The sequence below is a fragment of the Carya illinoinensis genome, chromosome 3, assembly GCF_018687715.1.
Source record: "Carya illinoinensis cultivar Pawnee chromosome 3, C.illinoinensisPawnee_v1, whole genome shotgun sequence".
In the NCBI taxonomy this organism is placed as follows: Eukaryota; Viridiplantae; Streptophyta; class Magnoliopsida; order Fagales; family Juglandaceae; genus Carya; species Carya illinoinensis.
In genome coordinates, this window is record NC_056754.1 from 45,957,790 (window position 1) to 45,977,702 (window position 19,913).

The 19,913-nt window shown below is 37.3% G+C and overlaps 2 protein-coding genes and 1 pseudogene across 2 annotated transcripts; 1 reads left to right on the forward strand and 2 right to left on the reverse strand.

The window, feature by feature from the left end:
* Window positions 1-614: 614 nt before the first annotated feature.
* LOC122304402 (60S ribosomal protein L31) lies at window positions 615-2,996 on the forward strand. The gene is made up of 3 exons (XM_043116662.1): window positions 615-773; window positions 1,094-1,208; window positions 2,501-2,996. Exons 2-3 carry the CDS (start codon window positions 1,126-1,128, stop codon window positions 2,778-2,780), a joined length of 363 nt encoding a protein of 120 aa, XP_042972596.1. The 5' UTR covers window positions 615-773; window positions 1,094-1,125; the 3' UTR covers window positions 2,781-2,996.
* Window positions 2,997-4,736: 1,740 nt separating this feature from the next.
* On the reverse strand, window positions 4,737-8,453 carry LOC122304404 (asparagine--tRNA ligase, cytoplasmic 1). Its single transcript, XM_043116663.1, has 6 exons — window positions 7,693-8,453; window positions 6,115-6,705; window positions 5,530-5,786; window positions 5,325-5,454; window positions 5,158-5,216; window positions 4,737-5,090 (listed from the first exon to the last, which is right to left on the reverse strand). The coding sequence occupies exons 1-6, from the start codon at window positions 8,188-8,190 to the stop codon at window positions 4,907-4,909; spliced, it is 1,719 nt and encodes a 572-aa protein (XP_042972597.1). The 5' UTR covers window positions 8,191-8,453; the 3' UTR covers window positions 4,737-4,906.
* Window positions 8,454-14,024: 5,571 nt separating this feature from the next.
* Window positions 14,025-14,803, reverse strand: LOC122304870 (annotated as a pseudogene).
* Window positions 14,804-19,913: the final 5,110 nt, after the last annotated feature.

Here is a 19,913-nt window from a genome sequence, read left to right on the forward strand (position 1 = left end):
AGAGAGAGAGAGAGAGAGAGAGAATTCTGAGACTGAATGAAAGTGGGTTGTGGGACAGGGACGGGATAGTAGGGTGCATGACGTCGCTACCCACCTCTCTTATAAACTAACGTGATTTTATGCAGTACGTTATATCAATTTTACATTATTATAATTTGACGTAACATATTAAACCATATCAATTTATGGTTTTGCAAAATCAACAACATGAAAAACAATCGAACTAATCATTTTTCATGTCAATGGTGATATGAACATGATATATTTTGGGATATTATGGGCAATAGGATTTTAAATGAGAAATTATATTTATAAAGTGTGATATTTTAAATTTTAATTTTTTAAGAAAAATTTAAAATTAAACTCTCTCAAAATTAAATTACGTGCTAGACTTATAAATTATGTAGGAGACATAAGAAGTTGAAGAACCCATTTTAAAGAATAGTGCGGAGGCTAAACTGGGCCCTGGCCTGCCCAATTACCCGGTCGAAAGCACAAAGATCCAAAACGACAAGGAGTTTTCCCAAGTTCCGATGAGAAACGACTTGTAGCATAGGTTTGTTGGGCTGCAAGTCAAATTAGTCTCAACCCACAACATCCAGCCCAAAACCCTAAAATGGTCCATTCGCTATATCATAGTCTATAGTTTTTTCTTAAAGAAATAGATTCTGGACCTTTATTACCGTATGCATTTGTAGGGTTTTGTGCTTCATTTATAGCTGAACGCTCGCCTCCGCTCTCGCCTCTGTCCTGCGGCACTCGAAACCCTCAAGGTCTCTCTCTTTACCCTCTGTTTGGTATTCAAGGAAATTTGGAAAAGAAACTGAAATGATTCTCGGGATTTCATTTTAACTTACTTTTGTAATTCCCTATATCGCTTCTTCTTCTTGTTTATCTTTGAATATTTTATTATTATTTTTCTTATCATCTTTATTGTTGTTATTGGTGTTGATCTTGTGTATTACTTTTGTTTCTGCTCTGAATCTGAAAGGATTCTGAGTTTCTTGCTCGATTATTATTATTATTATTATTTTCAAGGCTGGTGTTGTGGTATATAAAGTGACGAGTGGGTGAATGACCTGACTGGTTTCAGGAAATCCTTTTCGAGGAGAAGGGCGAGTGAAAATGGTGGAGAAGACGAAGGGGAGGAAGGAGGAGGTGGTTACCCGAGAATACACCATCAACCTTCACAAGCGCTTGCATGGATGGTAACCCTTTTTCCTTCTCTGCCGTTCTCTCCCATCTTTGATTATATTTTTTCTCTTTTTCCCTTTGTTTTATCCTCTTAACGCATCTTATTGGCAATTATCTTGTTGGGTTTTCTCTTATGCTGTTTCTTGGTTATATAGCCCTCATTTGGAATGGCAGAATGTCGTTTGTTTCCTATATTTAGTCTTCAGGTGTATTATTATAGTGGGGGGTTGTTCTTTCTTTATTTTATTTTTTATTTTTTTGTGGGGTTTTTGGGGAGGGGGTGGTTACGTCATAGGTTTTTAGTGGTCATCCTGTCTATGAAATTTTGGATCTGGATTTGCGTGTGATAGGGTTTTAGTGGAGGCGGCTGGGGGGTTGGGGGTGGGGAGGTTACATGTCATACGTTTTTAGTGGCCATTCTGTCTATGAAATTTGGATCTGGATTTGCGTGTGATAGGTTGTTCTGAGAATTGGGTTTAGTTATTTGATCAGAATGCATTGTTATCATGATTTTAAGTGTGGACTCAAGATTGAATGTTGGATTTTGGAAACTCTTTTTTGAGTTGTTCCTTTGAGTGAACGGTTTCTTGGTTACTTCTGTTTGGTACCGAGCTCATTGATGGCCTTTCTTTATCCGTTCTCAATTAAATGTAGGGATTGGTGACATGCACAAAGCATTTGTCATTAGCTGCAAAAAAACTTGGTGGTTTAGGGCTGTCATAATGTAAAGGGTTGGAGGCAGATAATTGCTGGTTTGATGATGGCAATTGGCTGTTAGTGCTTGGGAATGGGCAGTGGTTTCAGATAGTGATAATAGAACTAAGTACTTAGGTTGTTGGAAAGGTTCAAGGGTAGGTTCTCAGATTGTGGTGGACTGGAGTTGGAGGAGAGTTTTTAGCTGGTGTTTGTGCCATGGGGAGGGGGTTTATCAGCTTGGTGATTGTGGTTGAGAGAGAGATGGTTATTAGGTTAGATGCTAGCGGTTGAGAGAGAGATGGTTACTAGGTTAGATGCTAGACTTGGGAAGAATGAAGGGTGAAGTTGTAATGAGTAGACTCTCTGTGAATTCCCTTCTCAGCCCTTAAAAAAAAGAAATAATTTCTTCTTGGACCTCCTTCCCCAGCCCCCAAAAGAATTTGAAAGAACCCTTTTAAGCCCCAAAAATATATTAAAATTCGTATTTAAAAAAATCTAAAAGCTAAATCTACTTTGTTTTTCACAGCCAAACTGAATTCAATTACTATTTCTAATTTTATGAGAAAGCATCTAAGTAATTTGTGTTCTACTGTCATTCTAACAAAACCAGCACATTCAAGAAGAAGGCTCCGAATGCAATAAAGGAGATCAGAAAGTTTGCACAAAAAGCCATGGGGACCAAGGATGTGAGGGTGGATGTAAAGCTGAACAAGCACATATGGAGCAGGGGCATCCGGAGTGTTCCAAGGAGGATTAGGGTTCGCATTGCACGAAAGAGGAATGATGATGAAGATGCAAAGGAAGAGCTCTACTCTCTTGTCACTGTTGCTGAAATCCCACCGGAGGGATTGGGGGGTTTGGGCACCAAGGTCATTGAAGAAGATGATTGATTTAATCAATTCTCTGTTATAAGTAAACTTGCTGTTTATTCGTTACGAGCTAAAAGCATTTTAGATGAGGATTTTATTTGGGGTTTGAAGTTTTATGAATCAGACTACTCCGTTTTGTTTTCTATTTTGGAGATTTATGGCTTGTTATTGCCTAGATATTCCATCGGGGTAATTTACATTTGGGTTAGTGAATGCATTTTTTTCTAGTTCCGTCTTTGTTGAGATCTATCCGCCGCGCCATGGCGAAGTGATAATGGTGTTACTGCTACGTTCCCAAATGCTTCCAATAAATGCATCTCACAGAGTGAAGAAATTAAAATTTCTTGTGACTTTTTGATTTAAATACAATTATAAAGTACGTAAACGTGGTGTAATTATTTTAAAAATAAATATAATTTATTACTAAAAATTAATTATTTTTATCAATATCTTTCTAAATTATAAAAAGTATTTGAAACAAAAAAATAAATAAAGTTTTTAGTCTAACAGGAAAGCTCCGGTAATTTTTTTAACTTCTAAAACTAATAAGTTCGGAAGGCAACCCTCATCTAATGTGATAAAAAAAAAAAAAACAGGTTTTCCATGAATTGAAACGAATCTCCAACCTTGAAGCCACACCGTTTCATAATTTCCAAGCTTCCGACAATGCCATTCATCAGGCTTTCTAAGTTCTGTAATAGTGGATATATATAGACCGTTTTCTGGTTAATATTAATTTATTTCTTACCCTTTGAATTAAAAACAAGTTGGATTACCACTTTCACAGAGACATTGGGGATATTCGTATCTTTTCATTCAGTCCCTTTTTGGAGTTAGAAGAAGCTTTAAACAATGATGTATGTTTAGCATTGAGAATGCAAGGCATCAATTTGTTTCATTATAATGGCAGACACGTACAGATGCTTTGCATCTTATTTCTCACTTGTCATTCTGGCACACTTCAGAATTCTCCCGGTACAAATTGAAAGGAATCATCTTTAATGGGTTGCTTGTAGCTTTAAGCTTATTCAAAGGGAAAAAATCGAAATTAAATTAAGAAATTTGATTTTTTTTAAAGTTTTGAGTATGAATCACTTCTATATAAAAAAAATTTAAATTTAATTTATAGAAATATATATATATATATATTAAGATTTCTGTATATGTATACATAAACTCTTTCAAATCTTAATTTTTTGTGAAAACTCATTTTCATAAAAGTTGGGGGTTAGATCATGAATAACATTAGAAACTAAAATGTATTTATTTCTTAAACATTTATAAAATAATGATTATTATATTTTATGGGCAATTAGTTATAATTTTTTATGGCGGTACAAGAATAACTTTATGTAATTTTGTATAAAAACCTATTAAGGGAAAAAATGTTCAGTACCTGAATTTTCTGCTTTTAATTTACTTTCTTCTTCATTGGGTTGACCTCAGTTTGGAGAGGTTGCAGTGCTTCCACGAAATATGATAACGAAAATGCCAGGAGCTAAAATTCCAGTGTCTCTTAGGTACACACAAGAAAAGGATCATTTTCCTTGGGTGAAAAGTTGACCAAACTTGTCTGATTGAAGAAGCTGCCATTTATATTATATTATGGCAGCATTGGTTTTGGTCTTTTGGAGGCCAATTATATATGTATATGGCCAAATGATTTCATCCCAACAAAATGGATTCTACTTGGCCAATGAAATTTTTTAAATGAGAATTTTACATTTTAAAATTAAATATTAAAATGTTATATTTTAATATTATTATTATTTTAGAATTTGAAAAGTTAAAGAAAAAGTTAAATTGTTTATTATATTTTATATGAAAATTTGAAAAAGTTATAATGATGAGATGAGAATTTTTAGTTTGAGATAAAAAATTTTGATGGTCAAACCATACCAAAAATCCATATATATATTACCAAAAATAGGAACAATTGAAACATCGGCAATACATCCATCTCCGGAAAACAAGGCATAAAAGAAACACACCAGAAACACTACAGATAAAGTTTAAGCTTATAAAAGACAAAAATTTCAATCCTATAGTTTTCCTGATTCTCAATCAATCAGGTACAATTATAATAACTTCAGAATTAGGAAATCTAGACGCCAAGTCTTAAAGTTCAATATGCAAATGAATATGGATCAAAGATCTGCTCTCCCAGGATATCTGGGGAAAGGAATAACGTCTCTGATATTCTCAATGCCAGTGGCGAAGAGAAGCATGCGTTCAAATCCAAGACCAAAACCACAATGTTTTACTGTTCCATAGCGCCGCAGGTCAAGGTACCATTCATATGGCTCAATAGGCAGCCCCATGTCTTTTATTCTACAATAAAAGAACAAAATGTGTGAGAAAAAATAAAACTGATAATAAAGCACAGAAAGCCTCATACCTTTGCTGAATGACATCATAACGCTCCTCTCTTTGGCTTCCCCCAATTAACTCTCCCACCTGAAATATAAGATATCCATTCATTCACATGCAAAGAAGATGCTAAAATTAAAATAAAAATATGCCGACAGAGAGCAAACAATAAACATGTATACTATGACACCACACCTTTGGTACAAGGACATCCATAGCAGCCACTGTCTTCGAGTCATCATTCAGTCTCATGTAGAATGCTTTGATATCTTTTGGATAATTATAGACAATAACAGGCTTCTGAAATTTCACCTCCGTCAAGTATCTACAAAATTAGCAAACCTGGGACATAAGTAATTGCAATACATGCAGGAGAAACACATAAGAGACAGTTGCATACCTTTCATGTTCAGATGCTAAGTCAATTCCCCATTCCACTTTATTCTCAAACTTCCTGCCCCCTTTCACAGCCTCTTCCAGAAGTTCCACAGCCTCCGTATATGAAATCCGCTCAAAAGGTGTGGAAGCAACCATCCTTAGACGCTCAATGCAAGTTTTATCAAACTTATCAGCCATAAATTCCATATCATCAAAGCAATTATCGAGTAACCACTGACACAGAAATCTCACATATGCCTCTGCACAGTTCATATCATCCTACAAAAATTGGCACTTTGATCATCACATATATGCATGTGCACAAAAAAAAAAAAAAAGATAAATTAAAACGAATATTAAATAAATGCATTGGAAGAAATCCCATAATCATGGACTTTCATAGCTCAGAAGAAGCTATTGCCGTGGTAGCTGTACTTGCAACAATATTAAATCATTAAATGCAACTGGCCACACCAGGATTTTCCAGACATAAGAACACCTATGCACATATTCATTTATGGGATACAATGAAATTTCAAAAGCTTTTGATAAACCTTCTCAAACACCAGATAAACCAACATGCGTACTAGATATAAGTTTCACATACCTTGAGTTCTGCAAATGCAATTTCAGGCTCCACCATCCAAAACTCAGCAAGATGCCTTGAGGTGTGAGAATGTTCTGCTCTAAAAGTTGGACCAAAAGTATAGACACTACTAAGACAACATGCATATGATTCAACTTGCAATTGGCCAGAGACAGTCAAAAATGCTTGACGTGCAAAGAAATCTAGTCCATAGTCAATCTTCCCATCCTTTCGGGGGATGCCAGGTTTAAGCTTTGATCTCTCCTCCAGCTTTGCCAGATTCTCTTTTTCCTTCTTTAGTTCGGCCACAGACGCATTGATATCCTCCTTTTTTGCTTTGGCAGATTTCAGCTGGGCTACAACTTCTCCTTTCTCCTTGACAAGAAGCTGGGCAGCTTCTATATCGGCTGCTGATGGAGGAGGATTCTTGATCAAATCCTTCTCCAGCTTATCAGCTTCACTAATCAAAGTTGTAACTTGAAACATTTCACCAGCACCCTCACAATCACTAGTGGTTATAATCGGAGTGTGAACATAAAGGAATCTGTGCTTTTGGAAGAATGTATGCGTAGCATATGCAAGTGCATTTCGGAGTCGAGCAACTGCTGATATCTATAAACACAATATACCATGTTTAGGTAACCAAAATATGGTGACAAAAAATTACCACAGAAATCTATTTGATGAGTTTTTGACACATCAAAATGCAATCAAGGAAATAAAACAACAAAGCAAAATGCCCATATTGTATTCTTAAGTCATTTAGCAGGTAAGGAGTGGATTTGGAGAGACTGACAGGTACCCAGGCATTTTAGAAAACCATAGATGCTTCAAACTACAACTTCCTTGCATATCAAATCCTTCATTCCTGTATCAAGTTTTTTCTCTGAGTAAATTCTTGTATTAACTATTAAGTGGGAAAAAAAAGGATTAAGAAATATGCGGAGGTGGAGAACATCCTGCAATTAGATGGCCTTGAATCAGTCCTATATTTAGCTTAAAGATCCTGTCCAGAAAACACACGCTTCTCTTCTCTACATAATGAAGATGAAAATCTCAAATTCCAGCCAACATTAGCACTGGGTAGGCCAAGTTTGTAGAGATAAATTAGGCAGATATCAGGTTTAACATGCCACATTCAGAATCGAACCCGAGTTTCAGAATAACTTAAAAAATATACGTTTCCCCAATTTTAAGCCACAAAAGTGAAGAATATGGACCGTTCTCGTTGCAAATACTGGGGAAATTATCAAGTAGCCAAGTCTCTTGAGTTTTCTTACCAACCATTTATATGCAAATAAACCAAAACTAATCACAAACAGAATGCAAGAGGAAAAAAAAAAAAAACTAGAGAGAGAGAGAGAATACAAATCTAATCTTTTATTTAAAACCCTATTCCAGAATTTCTCCAAATTCAACGCCTATTGAGGGCAACATGTCTATACCAAAACCCCATAACCTCAACTAGCAAAGACCAAACACGAGCTCAAATATTTGGTAAGAAGATCGAAAGATTTTGGGCGAATTCTACAAAAGACAAGCAAGTCATGCGGAAACAGACATTAGCAACAAGGAATAAACAGAGACGGAGGCATTCACCGTGTTGGTTCTAGGACGAAGGTGCACGAAATCCCTGAGAAACTCAAGCGTCAGCCTGGTCTTCGGCAATGGGTACTTGGCCGGGTCAACAGGGCCAACATGGACCACCTTCTCGACCCTAAGTTCCACCTTCTGCTTGGTTCCGGCGGGAGGAAGCTTTAGAACGCCGTCGACGGCGATGCACGTGCCGGTCGGAACGAGCGGGCTTAGATCCGAAACGGACGCATCAACGATCACCTGCAGGTTCGCCGGGCACGACCCGTCATTGAGCTCTAGGAACGCAAACGCGTCCTTGTCAGCTTTCCGTCCCGTCTTGACCCATCCGCCGATCCTAACCCGGTGGCCGGCGAGCCCCGCCCCGCCGTCGGGCCTGGAAACTACAGATCGTATCGGTACACGGTCAGAAAATTCGGCCTTTGCGACCTCAGAGGAAGAAACGGCTTCGTGTAGGGTTGTGGCTGCGAGCTGGCCCGAGAGTGAAACTGAGCCGTCAGCCATTCTCTCCCGAGTCTGAGGCCTTTACAGAGAGGGTGTTTTAGCTGATAAACCCTAATCTCGTATCCTTATACGCGAAAGAGCAATTATCAACCGCAACAAGATCTATTGTATTTGATCACCATAGTAAGGCACTAGTAAGAATAAGACACGTGTCGCTGGACTCATACGAGATTCCTTCCCCAAAAGCCAGATTCCGGGCGTTGGTTTTATGCCCGAATCAGATTGGTCGGAGGGAACGACGCTCGCGTGACCGAAATTATGTTCGCACTTTGTTCGGGCAATAAAGGAAACAAATTTTTTACGAACGGTCCCTTGGCGCAAGTGGTTATGTCAAGATTCCAATAAAAATCGATCTAGGGATTTATATAGACAGCTGAGATTAGGTCACTTTTGGGGTCAAGTCGAATTTTGGAGGACTTCTCTACGGATATATTGCATGCCCTAAGAAGAAAGCGAGAAAAACACGGGTCAATTGGAACATAGCTTACATATTTCCATTTGATTAGGTCATGGCTTAGCCTTGACAGTTTTATCACCCTATAAATGACATGCTATCTCTTAGACGCTACTACTGACATGCCATTATAGCCTCACGGCACATGCCTAGATATCGTCATTGACAAGCCTTGACAACACCACTGGCATGCCATGGTGCTTGCTATGGCACACTCATGACAGCCTCACAGACATGCCATGGCCCCTACCATGACATGCACTTGACAATACCACTAGCATGGCACGCCTATGTCAACCCCACAGATATGCTGCATGAATGCCATGACAACACCACTAGCATAGCACGCCTTCGTCTTCCCTTTGTTATTAAAGGCCAAATCCACTTCCCACAAGCACAAATCACGCCTACCACTTTCCAAGACCATACTTTCCTTGTTCATCATTCACATAAGATCTAGCTCCACTATCCCCATTGATTCTACCTGAAATTCACCAATTCCATTTATCTTTATTCACCATACATATCAAACCCTAGACCTATCATTAGAAATTGTTTTGGCCGAATTACCCATTACCTTATACATTCCATGCCATATCTTGCACTTTCTTACTTACCAAACACTATTTAAGCCTCCATAGATCCAAATCTCATAATATACTTATTCCTTAAAGCCATAAAATCCTAGATTTATTCTTCCACAAGTTTAGCCGAAACTCTATCCTCCATAAGGATTTTCTATATTTTAGGAAAGTTTAACCCTAGCCTTCATACTCCCATTCCTAGATTTTAGGAGTATCCCTAAAATCTCTCAAACCCTAAAAGTACCCCTTCCCATATTGCCTTAGCCAAAATTCCTATAACCCTAAAACACTTCTTACATTCTTGGATCTCATCCTACACCTTACAAACCCTATTGACCTAGCCAAAACCCTAGTCTTCCCAAAACAATTCCTCCAAAATTCGCAGCCCTCTTCATAAACCATTTAAACCCTAGCCTCACTTCACCATACCAACCCTAATCATCATCCAGGAGGTGCCAACACCAAGGACCATCATCAAGCCATGCTACTTTGTATCAAACACATAAATTCATCACTTAAATCACCCGAACTCATTATCATCATCAATTCCACCACTAAACATCATACTTTCATTAACGTAGGAACCCTCTATTGCCATATTCAAGCCAAGACCAAGCAAGAAGACAAGGTGCATGGGATTAGACCGAGATCCCTGACAAGAGAGTCACTGATGCCATGTCAGCAAAAAAAAAAAAAAAAAAAAAAACGAAAAGACAAAATGCTTGAAATAAGAAGGAAGAAAAATCAAAACAGAGCTTTCAGGTTTCATCTAGCTTTTAGGTGGGGTTTCTTCTTCATGTTCGATTGTCTGGATCTTGCATGTGTTTCTTCGTCTTCGTGCTTCGTTTGAGCTAGTTTCATCCCTTTACTAGCATAATGTGGTTGCCTTTGCTCTGGGTTCCCGTATCTATGAGCAGTAGTACCACTAGGAATCCTTTCGTCTTGTGGCGATGATTCTATAGAATATCGGCCCTCATAAACCTCCTCCTCTAAACCAATGCTCATATCATTGTCAGAATTGGACTCACTCTCGTATATATCACCCAATGCCGTAGACACCGAAATGGCATTTGAGGGCAAATGCACTCTTTTAAACTTTGCTAGAGGGCGCAATCCAAATCCCCTGCCTCCACCAATGCGAATGTTAGTAATGGGATCTATCCAAGGTCTCGGATTAGAGTTGGAGAATGGGACTTCTTTCTGATGAGAAAAATAGGTCAAAAATTTAATTTAAATTTTTTTTAATTGTGACTTTGGAAAGATAAATGATACAACCAACTAAAACATGCCCAGATCACAACACAAAATTAAGAAGCAAAATTACTAAAAAAAACTAAAGAAAAGCATTCACAGAAAAAGGGAAAGAGAAAAAAAAAAGTGGGAATTGAGTTAGTGAAGTTGACCTCTGTAACCCATCAACGCCCATTTTTATCAAGACCCTTCGTGAACATGATTGCTAAGACTCTGTCTTCATCATCTCACCTGAGCTCAAAATCAAATCTTAACTACCTTATACACCCAACAAAAGATAAATTAAAAAAAAAAAAAAGGACTAAACAAAGAACTCAGATGCGACAAGTACGAAGATTACAGTCCTCAAAACAATGAGGACTTTGGGAAGACTTTCCGGACAAATGAGTTCATTGCCATACTCCGCTTTGAGGTAATGGACTCCTTCCTTCTCTCCCATGCTGAGTCTCATGGAGCCAACCTTGTCTTTGACCTCATCACGGATATCGAGGTGCCCAACAACTCTTCGACAGCACCGTATGTCATGCACTACATGGCCAACAACTCTCGACATGCTCTATCATTTGACGTGGTGGTTGAAGCTGACGGTGCCAATAGTCGAGTCACCAAGTCCATAAAGGCCGGCGACTACACCTGTGCCATCGCTTTCTAGGAAAGGATCAAACTGCCAGGCGAGAAAATGTCATACTATGAGAACATGGTGGAGATGTACGTTGGGAATTGGAATGAGGGAGAGTTCTAAGGGAAATGAGGGTCTAGTGGGTCAAACTAAAAGGTGCATTTTCAATTTTTGCCGCATCAACCAGCATTTGCCTTGCGCTTATACCAGGTGATTGTCTATAGCTTTTTTCTAAAGGAAAAATTATCCTAGAGTTTTGTATACCCCTTTTAATCAACAATTAGGCCTAGTTTGGTTACCAAATACCAAACTATATCATTCATCTAATCATTACAATTTTCCTAAATTTCTATACAAAATATAATAAACAATTCAACTTTTTTAAATTTTAAAACAAAATTAAAATTAAAAAAATTATATTATAACAATATTTTATTTAACTTTCAAGAAAATATCACATTTTATATCATTTGAACTATGTAACTAAGCGAGGCCTAAGATATCTATATATATACATAGCATTAATGCGATCGATTTAGATAATTAAGATTTTTAACCTATATGTGATTTGTCATTTTTTTCATTCTATTTAAACACACAAATTTAAATATTAAGATAAAAAATAAAAAATGACAAATTACGTATTAATTAAATGAAAGTATGTAGTGTAAGATTTTCATATAGAATTTCTCGTATAAGTTTATTTGACTTTTATTCAGATCCAAATCCAATTTTTAAATATGATCCAATTATAAGGAATCATTTGAGTTTAAAGACCCAAATCCAAATCCTCCTTTCCAAATTCACGCAACCAAATACATGATAATAGAAATATATAATATCCGTTGTTACATGCATGCTGCAGCTGATCGTGCTCTACCACATTGATATCTCAGTCAATATTGTCACTAAGATGCAATAGAAAATTCAAGCGGTGTGAAAGTTCAAATTATTGATATTGGAAGGAGTCTAGCGCTAGCCTTGTGGAATAAAGGTGCAAGAAGTCTTTGCCGAATAAATTAACCGCATACACCAAACTTGGATGCGACTTCTTCTACTTATTATTTCTATACAACACATTTATTAAGAAAAATAAAAAATAAAAAGATAATAAAAATCAAAAGCAAAAATATAATATATAGTAGAATTTTTCTATGCATGGCTGCAAGCTATTTCTATAAAAGTAATCTTGGCACAGCTAAGAGCACGGGAGGGCTAGGACTACGTGACCTAAACTGTTTTAACAGAGTTTTACTTGCTAAACAATGGTGGAGAATCATTCAAGAGCCCTCTTCATTGGTGGCTCGAATTTATAAAGAGAAGTAATTTCCAACATGTCACTTTGTGGATGCAAAATTAGGCTACTGTCCATCTCAAATTTGGAAAAGCATTTGGTCTGTAATGGATTTGGTTAAGGCTGGGTTTGTTTGGAGAGTTGGTAATGGAAGGAGTATTAAAGTATGGAAAGATAAATGGGTGCCAATCCCTTCCACCTTTCAAATTCAATCACCTATTACCATTTTGAGCAAAATGCAACAGTGGATGTTATGATAGATGAGGAGAGTAAGACTTGGATAAAAGAGCTTGTTCATGCTGTTTTTAGACAAGAGGAGGCTCACTGTATTTGTAGCATTCCTATTAGTGCTAGGGGAATGGATGATAAAATTATTTGGGGTTTATCCGACAAGGGGATATTTTCTGTGAAAAATGCTTATTTTGCAGATCTTGTTAAAAATAAACAAAAGAATTGGGAGTCTTCAAATGGAGATCATGATGAGGGGCTTTGGAGGAAAGTTTGGAAGTTGAAAAGCACATGCAAGGTTAAACAATTACTTCGGAAAGCTCTCAATGGAATCTTACCCACCAGGTGCAAACTGTATAAGAGAATGATTGTGGATAGTCCAAAGTGTCCAGTCTGCAACAATGAGCAGGAAACAACTATTCATATATTATGGAAATGTCCTGCTGCAGCTTATGTATGGAGGGAGGATAATAGTCCAGTCCAGAAATGGATTTGAAATTATGATGACTTTGCGTCTCTATGGTCTGATCTAATTTCTAGATTAGATGATGATAATCTGGATTTAGTAGCTGCTGTGTTCCATGGTTTATGGAGGAGGAGAAATGATTTTGTTTTTGCTGTAAAGTTCAAAGGTCCTTCTATTGTTTTACAATTGGCAATACAGGATCTTGAGGCTTTTAAGTTGGCTCATGTTAAGAGTGGTGAGGATCAGGGAAAAGTAGAAACAGGGGATGAAAGGAGAGTCTAGTGACCATCAATGCTTGACTATATGAAGGTAAATGTTGATGCAGATTTTGACAAAGAGAAGGAAAGGATGGGGATTGGCATTGTGGTGAGGGATTTCAGGGATAAAGTTCAAGTGGTGCTTGCTGCTCCAAAGTCTCCTGTCAAATCTGCTAATGTTGCTGAAAGTTTGGCACTGCTGCGAGCTGTTATCCTTTGTAATGAATTGGGTTTTAGGCAGATGCACCTGGAAGGGGATGCAAAGGCACTGGTGGATGCTATTAATACTATTCCTACTAATTTCTCTTGGACAGGGTAAGTAATTGAGGATAAAGTTTATTATGTCTTCTCATTCAAGTTGGTCTTTATCATTCATGGGCAGAGAAGGGAACAAAGCTGCCCACGCAGCTGCTAAGTTAGCATTATCTTTAGATCTTAGCATGTATGGATGGAGGAGGGACCTGTTGTGGTCTTTCCCTTTGTTATTTATGATGAATCTTGTATTGTTTGAAAGTCAATGAATTGAAGTTTCATTTCGACAAATAAAAAATAAAATTTACTTTATTGCTTTGAACACTGTAGTACTGCTGGTCACCAAGTAGTAGTCTTGGGTCTCGGACTCTCACGCCCTTTTGTATATTAACAGTAAGAGACTCCCAAGTTGTTTATTCAACACGTACATTAGAGTTCATCACGAGAGTTCCCCATCGACAGACTAGGTTTGGTTTGTTTTTCCACGAGGTACCTTGTGGCTAGCGATGCGTGTAATGCTGTTCCAAAAGGAAGTGCATCTTAATTCGTTGACCTTAGAGTAGGGTACGTACTGAATGCCCTTGTTCCCATGCATTGTCCTCAAGTCTCATTCTTCATCCCAATGTAGAAGAAGTAATATCCTGGAATCACTTCTCATGTATAAAATGACAAGTCTTCTGCATCCATCAGTGTGGTTGCATTTCTAATACGTTCTGGCCTGGTACCCAGCATGTAATTCAATTCTTTGCAACTTTCTGGAAATGCTCGTGCAGATCTTTGTCATTTGAAGTCACTGGGGAAAAGCCCAAGCTCATTTTTGTACCCTAGCTTGTTTTCTGATAACCTGTGATCACTTGCATTATATTTATAAGTTTATTTCATTATTATTGATGAAAACAATTAGTCATGATGTACATAAGACATGCAATAAATTTTACATTCAAGAAGTTTACCTCTTCAGTTCTATGCTTAAGAAGTTGGATGAAGCTTTCTTTTGAAAATGCACTGAATCTTCCACTAATTGTAACAAAATCTGGAATAACATTGAATGCGCCACCTCCAGCTTTGAACTTAGTGGGAGTAACTACCTGCAAAAAACCAAAGAACACACGAGATTGAAACAAACCTGCATTGCAAGGGCATCCATATCTGTTCGAATGGCGACAAAAGGCGGTGAGCCGGTTCCAACGTAGCCAACAACACCGGTTTTAGCAAACAGGTACGTATTTGTAGGAGATTCCCATAAGGCCGAGCTCGGCTCTGATAAGCTTATTTGTCTCAAACTTCCTCAAACCCAAGTTTTGGGTTCTCATGTATCCTCCTAATAACCACCATCCAATCAAAAACCTCTGGTCTTCTAGCACAGTCAAGGAAGTTCACTGGAATCCGAGCTAAAGATTCAAAAAATGATTTGTATTTCTCAACACACAATTACATGTACATGGATTGGCTTATATACACGTGTAAGCCTAAAGTACTTATGGACAATTGCAATAACTATGATAGTCCCAGCTGGCTGCATGTAAGGCAAATATCCTTAACTTGCGAGTGAGTGTTTGATTGCATGCAAATCAGCTTGATTGTTGGTCAATAATGGATGGATTGATTTGCTCAGTTTGATTGTCAAGCTTGATTCGGTAATTAGATTTCTCACTAACACGAGTTAACTCTTTCCGGGCTCATAGAGAGCTGCATGTGAAGAAATTGGTAATCCTAAAAACGCATGGATCAGAATGAGGATACAAGGGATCCATTTGGAGACACCCCCATCTTGAACTCTACAAGAAATTAAGGTTTGGGCCGGAGTGGGGACTTTGAGATTGAAGGAAAGATAACGAGAAGGTTTGGTCAACGAGTTTGGTGGCAGCATAGCCAAAGTGGGGCAATGGTTTAGGCCTTGGGCCAGAGGGTGGATATTTCAGAGGAAAGTAAAATAGTGAATGAGTGAAAGAATCCGAACAAAGTGAGCACACGTCACGTCAATGCGAATGTCGTCTAATTGGCGATGGGAAAAGTCAATAACGGAGTTTGCTCAAACTGTGGATCGAACAGTGATAAATATTATCATTCTCTCAGTAATGTTTTGGATTCGGATTCTATCATCAATTTCATCGTTATTGTTATGGTATCAATTTATTGACCCGTGATTAGGACATGACAATATATTACAGTATCTTTCTTTATTCTGTTGCAACACTGTCAAAGACATGTCTAGAGGAAGAGTATGCACACGAGGAATATTGGGATGTTGGATTGACGTCAGGCATTTTAAGATTCTGTATAATTCAAACAGAGATAAATATAAATGTAAGTTTCACTGTATTATTTTTGCATCTTCCAATAATTATATATAGACAATATTATGAATAGAAAGCTGCTTTATTCTTTAAAAATGACTCTTCCGTACGTCTTCCTTAATGTCTCTCTTAATTACTTTGATGCCAAATAGAGCTGTGTTCATGTATGTGCCGATCGAGGATTACTCTTCGCAAAATAATTTTAAATTTTAATTCAATAGGCCAATTTCATCTATAAATAAATTGCTAAATAAAAAGTTGAAACTTGTACACATGGACTTGTACGAGCCTTCTCTGGTTTCATCTCTTGGAGGCTCTCAGTACTATATATGTTACCTTTGTCAATAACTATACTAGAAAGACATGAGTCTATTTAAAGAATAAATTTGATGTACTATTTGAATCATTCAAAAAATCAAAAGCCATTGTTGAAATTGAAACATATAATTTGAAACTGAAATGCTTGAGATCTAACAATGATTGAGAGTATATTCTTGGATGGTTTAATAAGTACTGTGCAGCGTATGGTATTAAAAGGGATAAGACTATTCCCAGAACCTCACAATAGAATGGTATAGTTGAGTATATGAACTAAACCATCAATGAGCAAGCTAGGTTACCACCAACAATTTGGGAAGATGCAATTAATACTGCAGCTTATCTTATTAACCATGGGCCATTTATTTCTTTAGAGTGCAAATTATCTAAGGGGGTTTGCAGCGGAAAGGAGGTGAAACTTTCTTACTTAAAAGCGTTTTATTGTCTTTCTTTTGTTCATATTGATTATGATGCACGCAGTAAGCTTGACACCAAATAGAGTAAGTGTTTCTTTATCAGCTATGAGGATGAGTCGCTTGGCTACTGCTTTTGTGATGATTAGAATCAGAGTCATCGGGAGTAGAAATGTGATTTTTCATGAGAAAACCATCTACAAGGAAAAACCTAGTATAGTAGCAGATATTGCAAGTGTAGCTCATCACAAGTCTGAGTTCATAAGCCTGAATGAACTTCTTATGATCACACTGCAGAGCAGAATTATGAGTGACATGGAGAGTGAGCCTAGTACACCCATTCCAAGACTACGTACCTAACCTCCACAAAAGTTTTTTCCCAATTTGAATTATATTGTGTTGACGAATGGTGGTAAGCAGGAGAGTCATGATGTAACCTTGCGAGATGAATATTTGAGCAAGTGGAAGTCATCAATGAAAGATGACATGAACTCTTTGTTAGGAAATTATACATGGACTGAAATTCTAGTATGGAGGAAGGTTTTGCACCACAAGTGGATATATCAGTTAAAGACTAAGCATGATGATAGCAAGAGATATAAAGCTAAACTTATCGTGAAAGGGTTTCAACAAATGAGAGGTATTGACTACTCTAAAGTTTTTTCTTCAGTTGTGAAAATTACAAGAATCAGGTTAGTACTGAGAATGGTGACTATAGAGAATCTATATCTTGAGCAATTAGATGTAAAAACAGCATTTTTTCATGATAATTTAAAAGAAAACATCTATATGCATCAACCATAGAGGTTTCACACAAAGTACAAGGAAAGGAAAATCTCGTTTGCAAACTTCAGAAGAGCTTCAATGTATGGCTTAAAACAAGCTCCAAGGTAATGGTATAAAAATTTTGACAACTTAATGTCCAATTCGGGTTACACCCCATGTTAGGCAGGCCACTATTGTTATGTTAGGCATTTTGAAAACTCCTATATAATTATTCTATTATTGTATATGGATGATATGCTTATTACAAAATTTAGTATTGAGGAGCTCAAGAACTTGAATAACCACTTGTCAAAACAGTTTGAAATGAAGAATTTGGGCATTGCAAAACAAATCTGTGGCATGATATGCCAATTTTGTCGATAAATCTATTGCAAATAAGAACTTTCTCATATATAGATAGTATCCAAAAAGTAACGTACCCAATCCAATGAGGCTTGAATACGTTAACTACATATGCTAATATAATGATCCCCACAAATAACAAGTACTACAACGAGTAAACTTGAAAGCATCGATCATGTGAGCCAAGAATGTATTCGTTAACCTCACATGTGATCCACATCATTTCAATCCAAGTTCCCTTTAAAAATATTTGAATGCATCAAGCTCATGTATATATATAATGTGTAGAATGATCAAATTAGGTACTCTATTAAATCTTTGTAAAAAAGTACCGATCATTATAAATCTCATATTAGCATCAATAATAATTCGACATGTGTCATGACTTGACTATTCTATATATACCACATCTATAAAAAGTCAGAAATAGAATGAAAAATAAGATTTTATTAAAAAAAATATTCTTATTTTCAAGGAAAAGCTAAAATATATAAATATTAAAGCCAAAAAAATTTAAAAAATAGAATATAACTGGGATAAAAATTTATCAAATGTCAAAAATTTAAAATATTAATCACGAAGGAAGCCACACAAGAGTACTCATATTCATGGTCCCAAAAAAAAAAAAAAAAAATCCAAAATCAAATAGCTAGCATGCATCATAAAACTAACAAAATACTATCATAAATGAAAATTATACAGATTTTTTAAAGTGAAATAATTTAACTAAAAATAGATTTTATAAAAATAAATTCACAAGTTAAACTAATGTACATGATTTGATATAATATGTCATATTATAAAATTATTTTTATTATAAAATATATAAATTTAACAAATCGTATTAAATAATATTAATTTATAAATTTATTTTTATATACCCTATTTACGTAATAGCATTTATCTTCTATAAAAGGACAATATTCATGATTGAAGCCACGGTGCGGTGAAAGAAGGGATAACATCGATCCCTAGCCCACCTCGCCGCAAGATCACCCAGAACGTACGGAACCAAAGGGGGTTGGGGTCAACGTATTATATTTATGGCCTCCCTTTCAGTTTTGTTTTTGTTTTTTTTTTTTTTGAAAATGTGCTTCATAGCATTCATTAATAGACGAAGTTACAACTGTGACTTATCAATGACCCTAAGTCAACTAACGCAACTGCTCAGGAGCTTCCCCGTCAACAAATTTCTTTGTGACGGACATTGTCTAAACTTCTACACCTTCTCTCCTGACAGCAGTCAAGAGAGAAAGCGCTCTGTCAAAACCAGAGCTGAAACAACCTTCCTTCCGAAGAAGAGAGGTACACATACGCTCCATCCTCCCAAGGAGGAGGAGTACAACCACACTCTCTCCTCCCAAGGAGGAAGAGTACTCACACCTACTCTCCTCCACAAGAGGAGTAGGACTACCACCCACATTTCTCCAAAAGAGGAATGGGACACTAACCTATTTTTATTATTATATAAAAACTAAAACCAAATTAACTACAAAACAAAATAAAGGGCTCAAAACACAAAACACAAATGGGCCCCGCCTGATCTAAAAGGCCCTGCCCAAGCCAGAGGTCCAGCCCGTAGGAACATGGGGGCCCAACCCGATTAGGGTTTCATCGCGTCCCCAAGCCGCCGCCGCCTGTCTTCACCTCTGCATCCTTCCCCCGTTCGGCTCCTGCTCTGCCCTTCATCCCTACAGGTTTGTGACAACAGAAAGTTCTTAGGTTGCGGCGTGAAGGACTCATCCCCGTCACCGTCGCCAGCCCACAAACACCAAACCATACTCCACTTCAGCCAGACTAAACGGAAACAGAGACAAAACCACCACCAAAACAGAGACGAAACCGATGCTTATTCCAGACGCCCAACCAAAAAACCAGATCTAAACAACCAAAACAAAAACAAAGAAAAAACTAAAACACCATCTAAAAACTGCAACTCCCGATTTCCGGCCACCAACCATGGAAATGTCCACCGTAAGTTGTGACCAGACTCCTTTCCAGAAACCGCTTCAACCCCTCCATGCAGCTCAGCATACCACCCGAATCAAAACCTCTGTTTTCCATGGATAAAACAGAGCTCCTTTACCTCGCGGGAAGCACCCCAAACCATCATGCAAAACCATCATCTCTGGAGCAGGATACCCCACCCACACTCACACCGG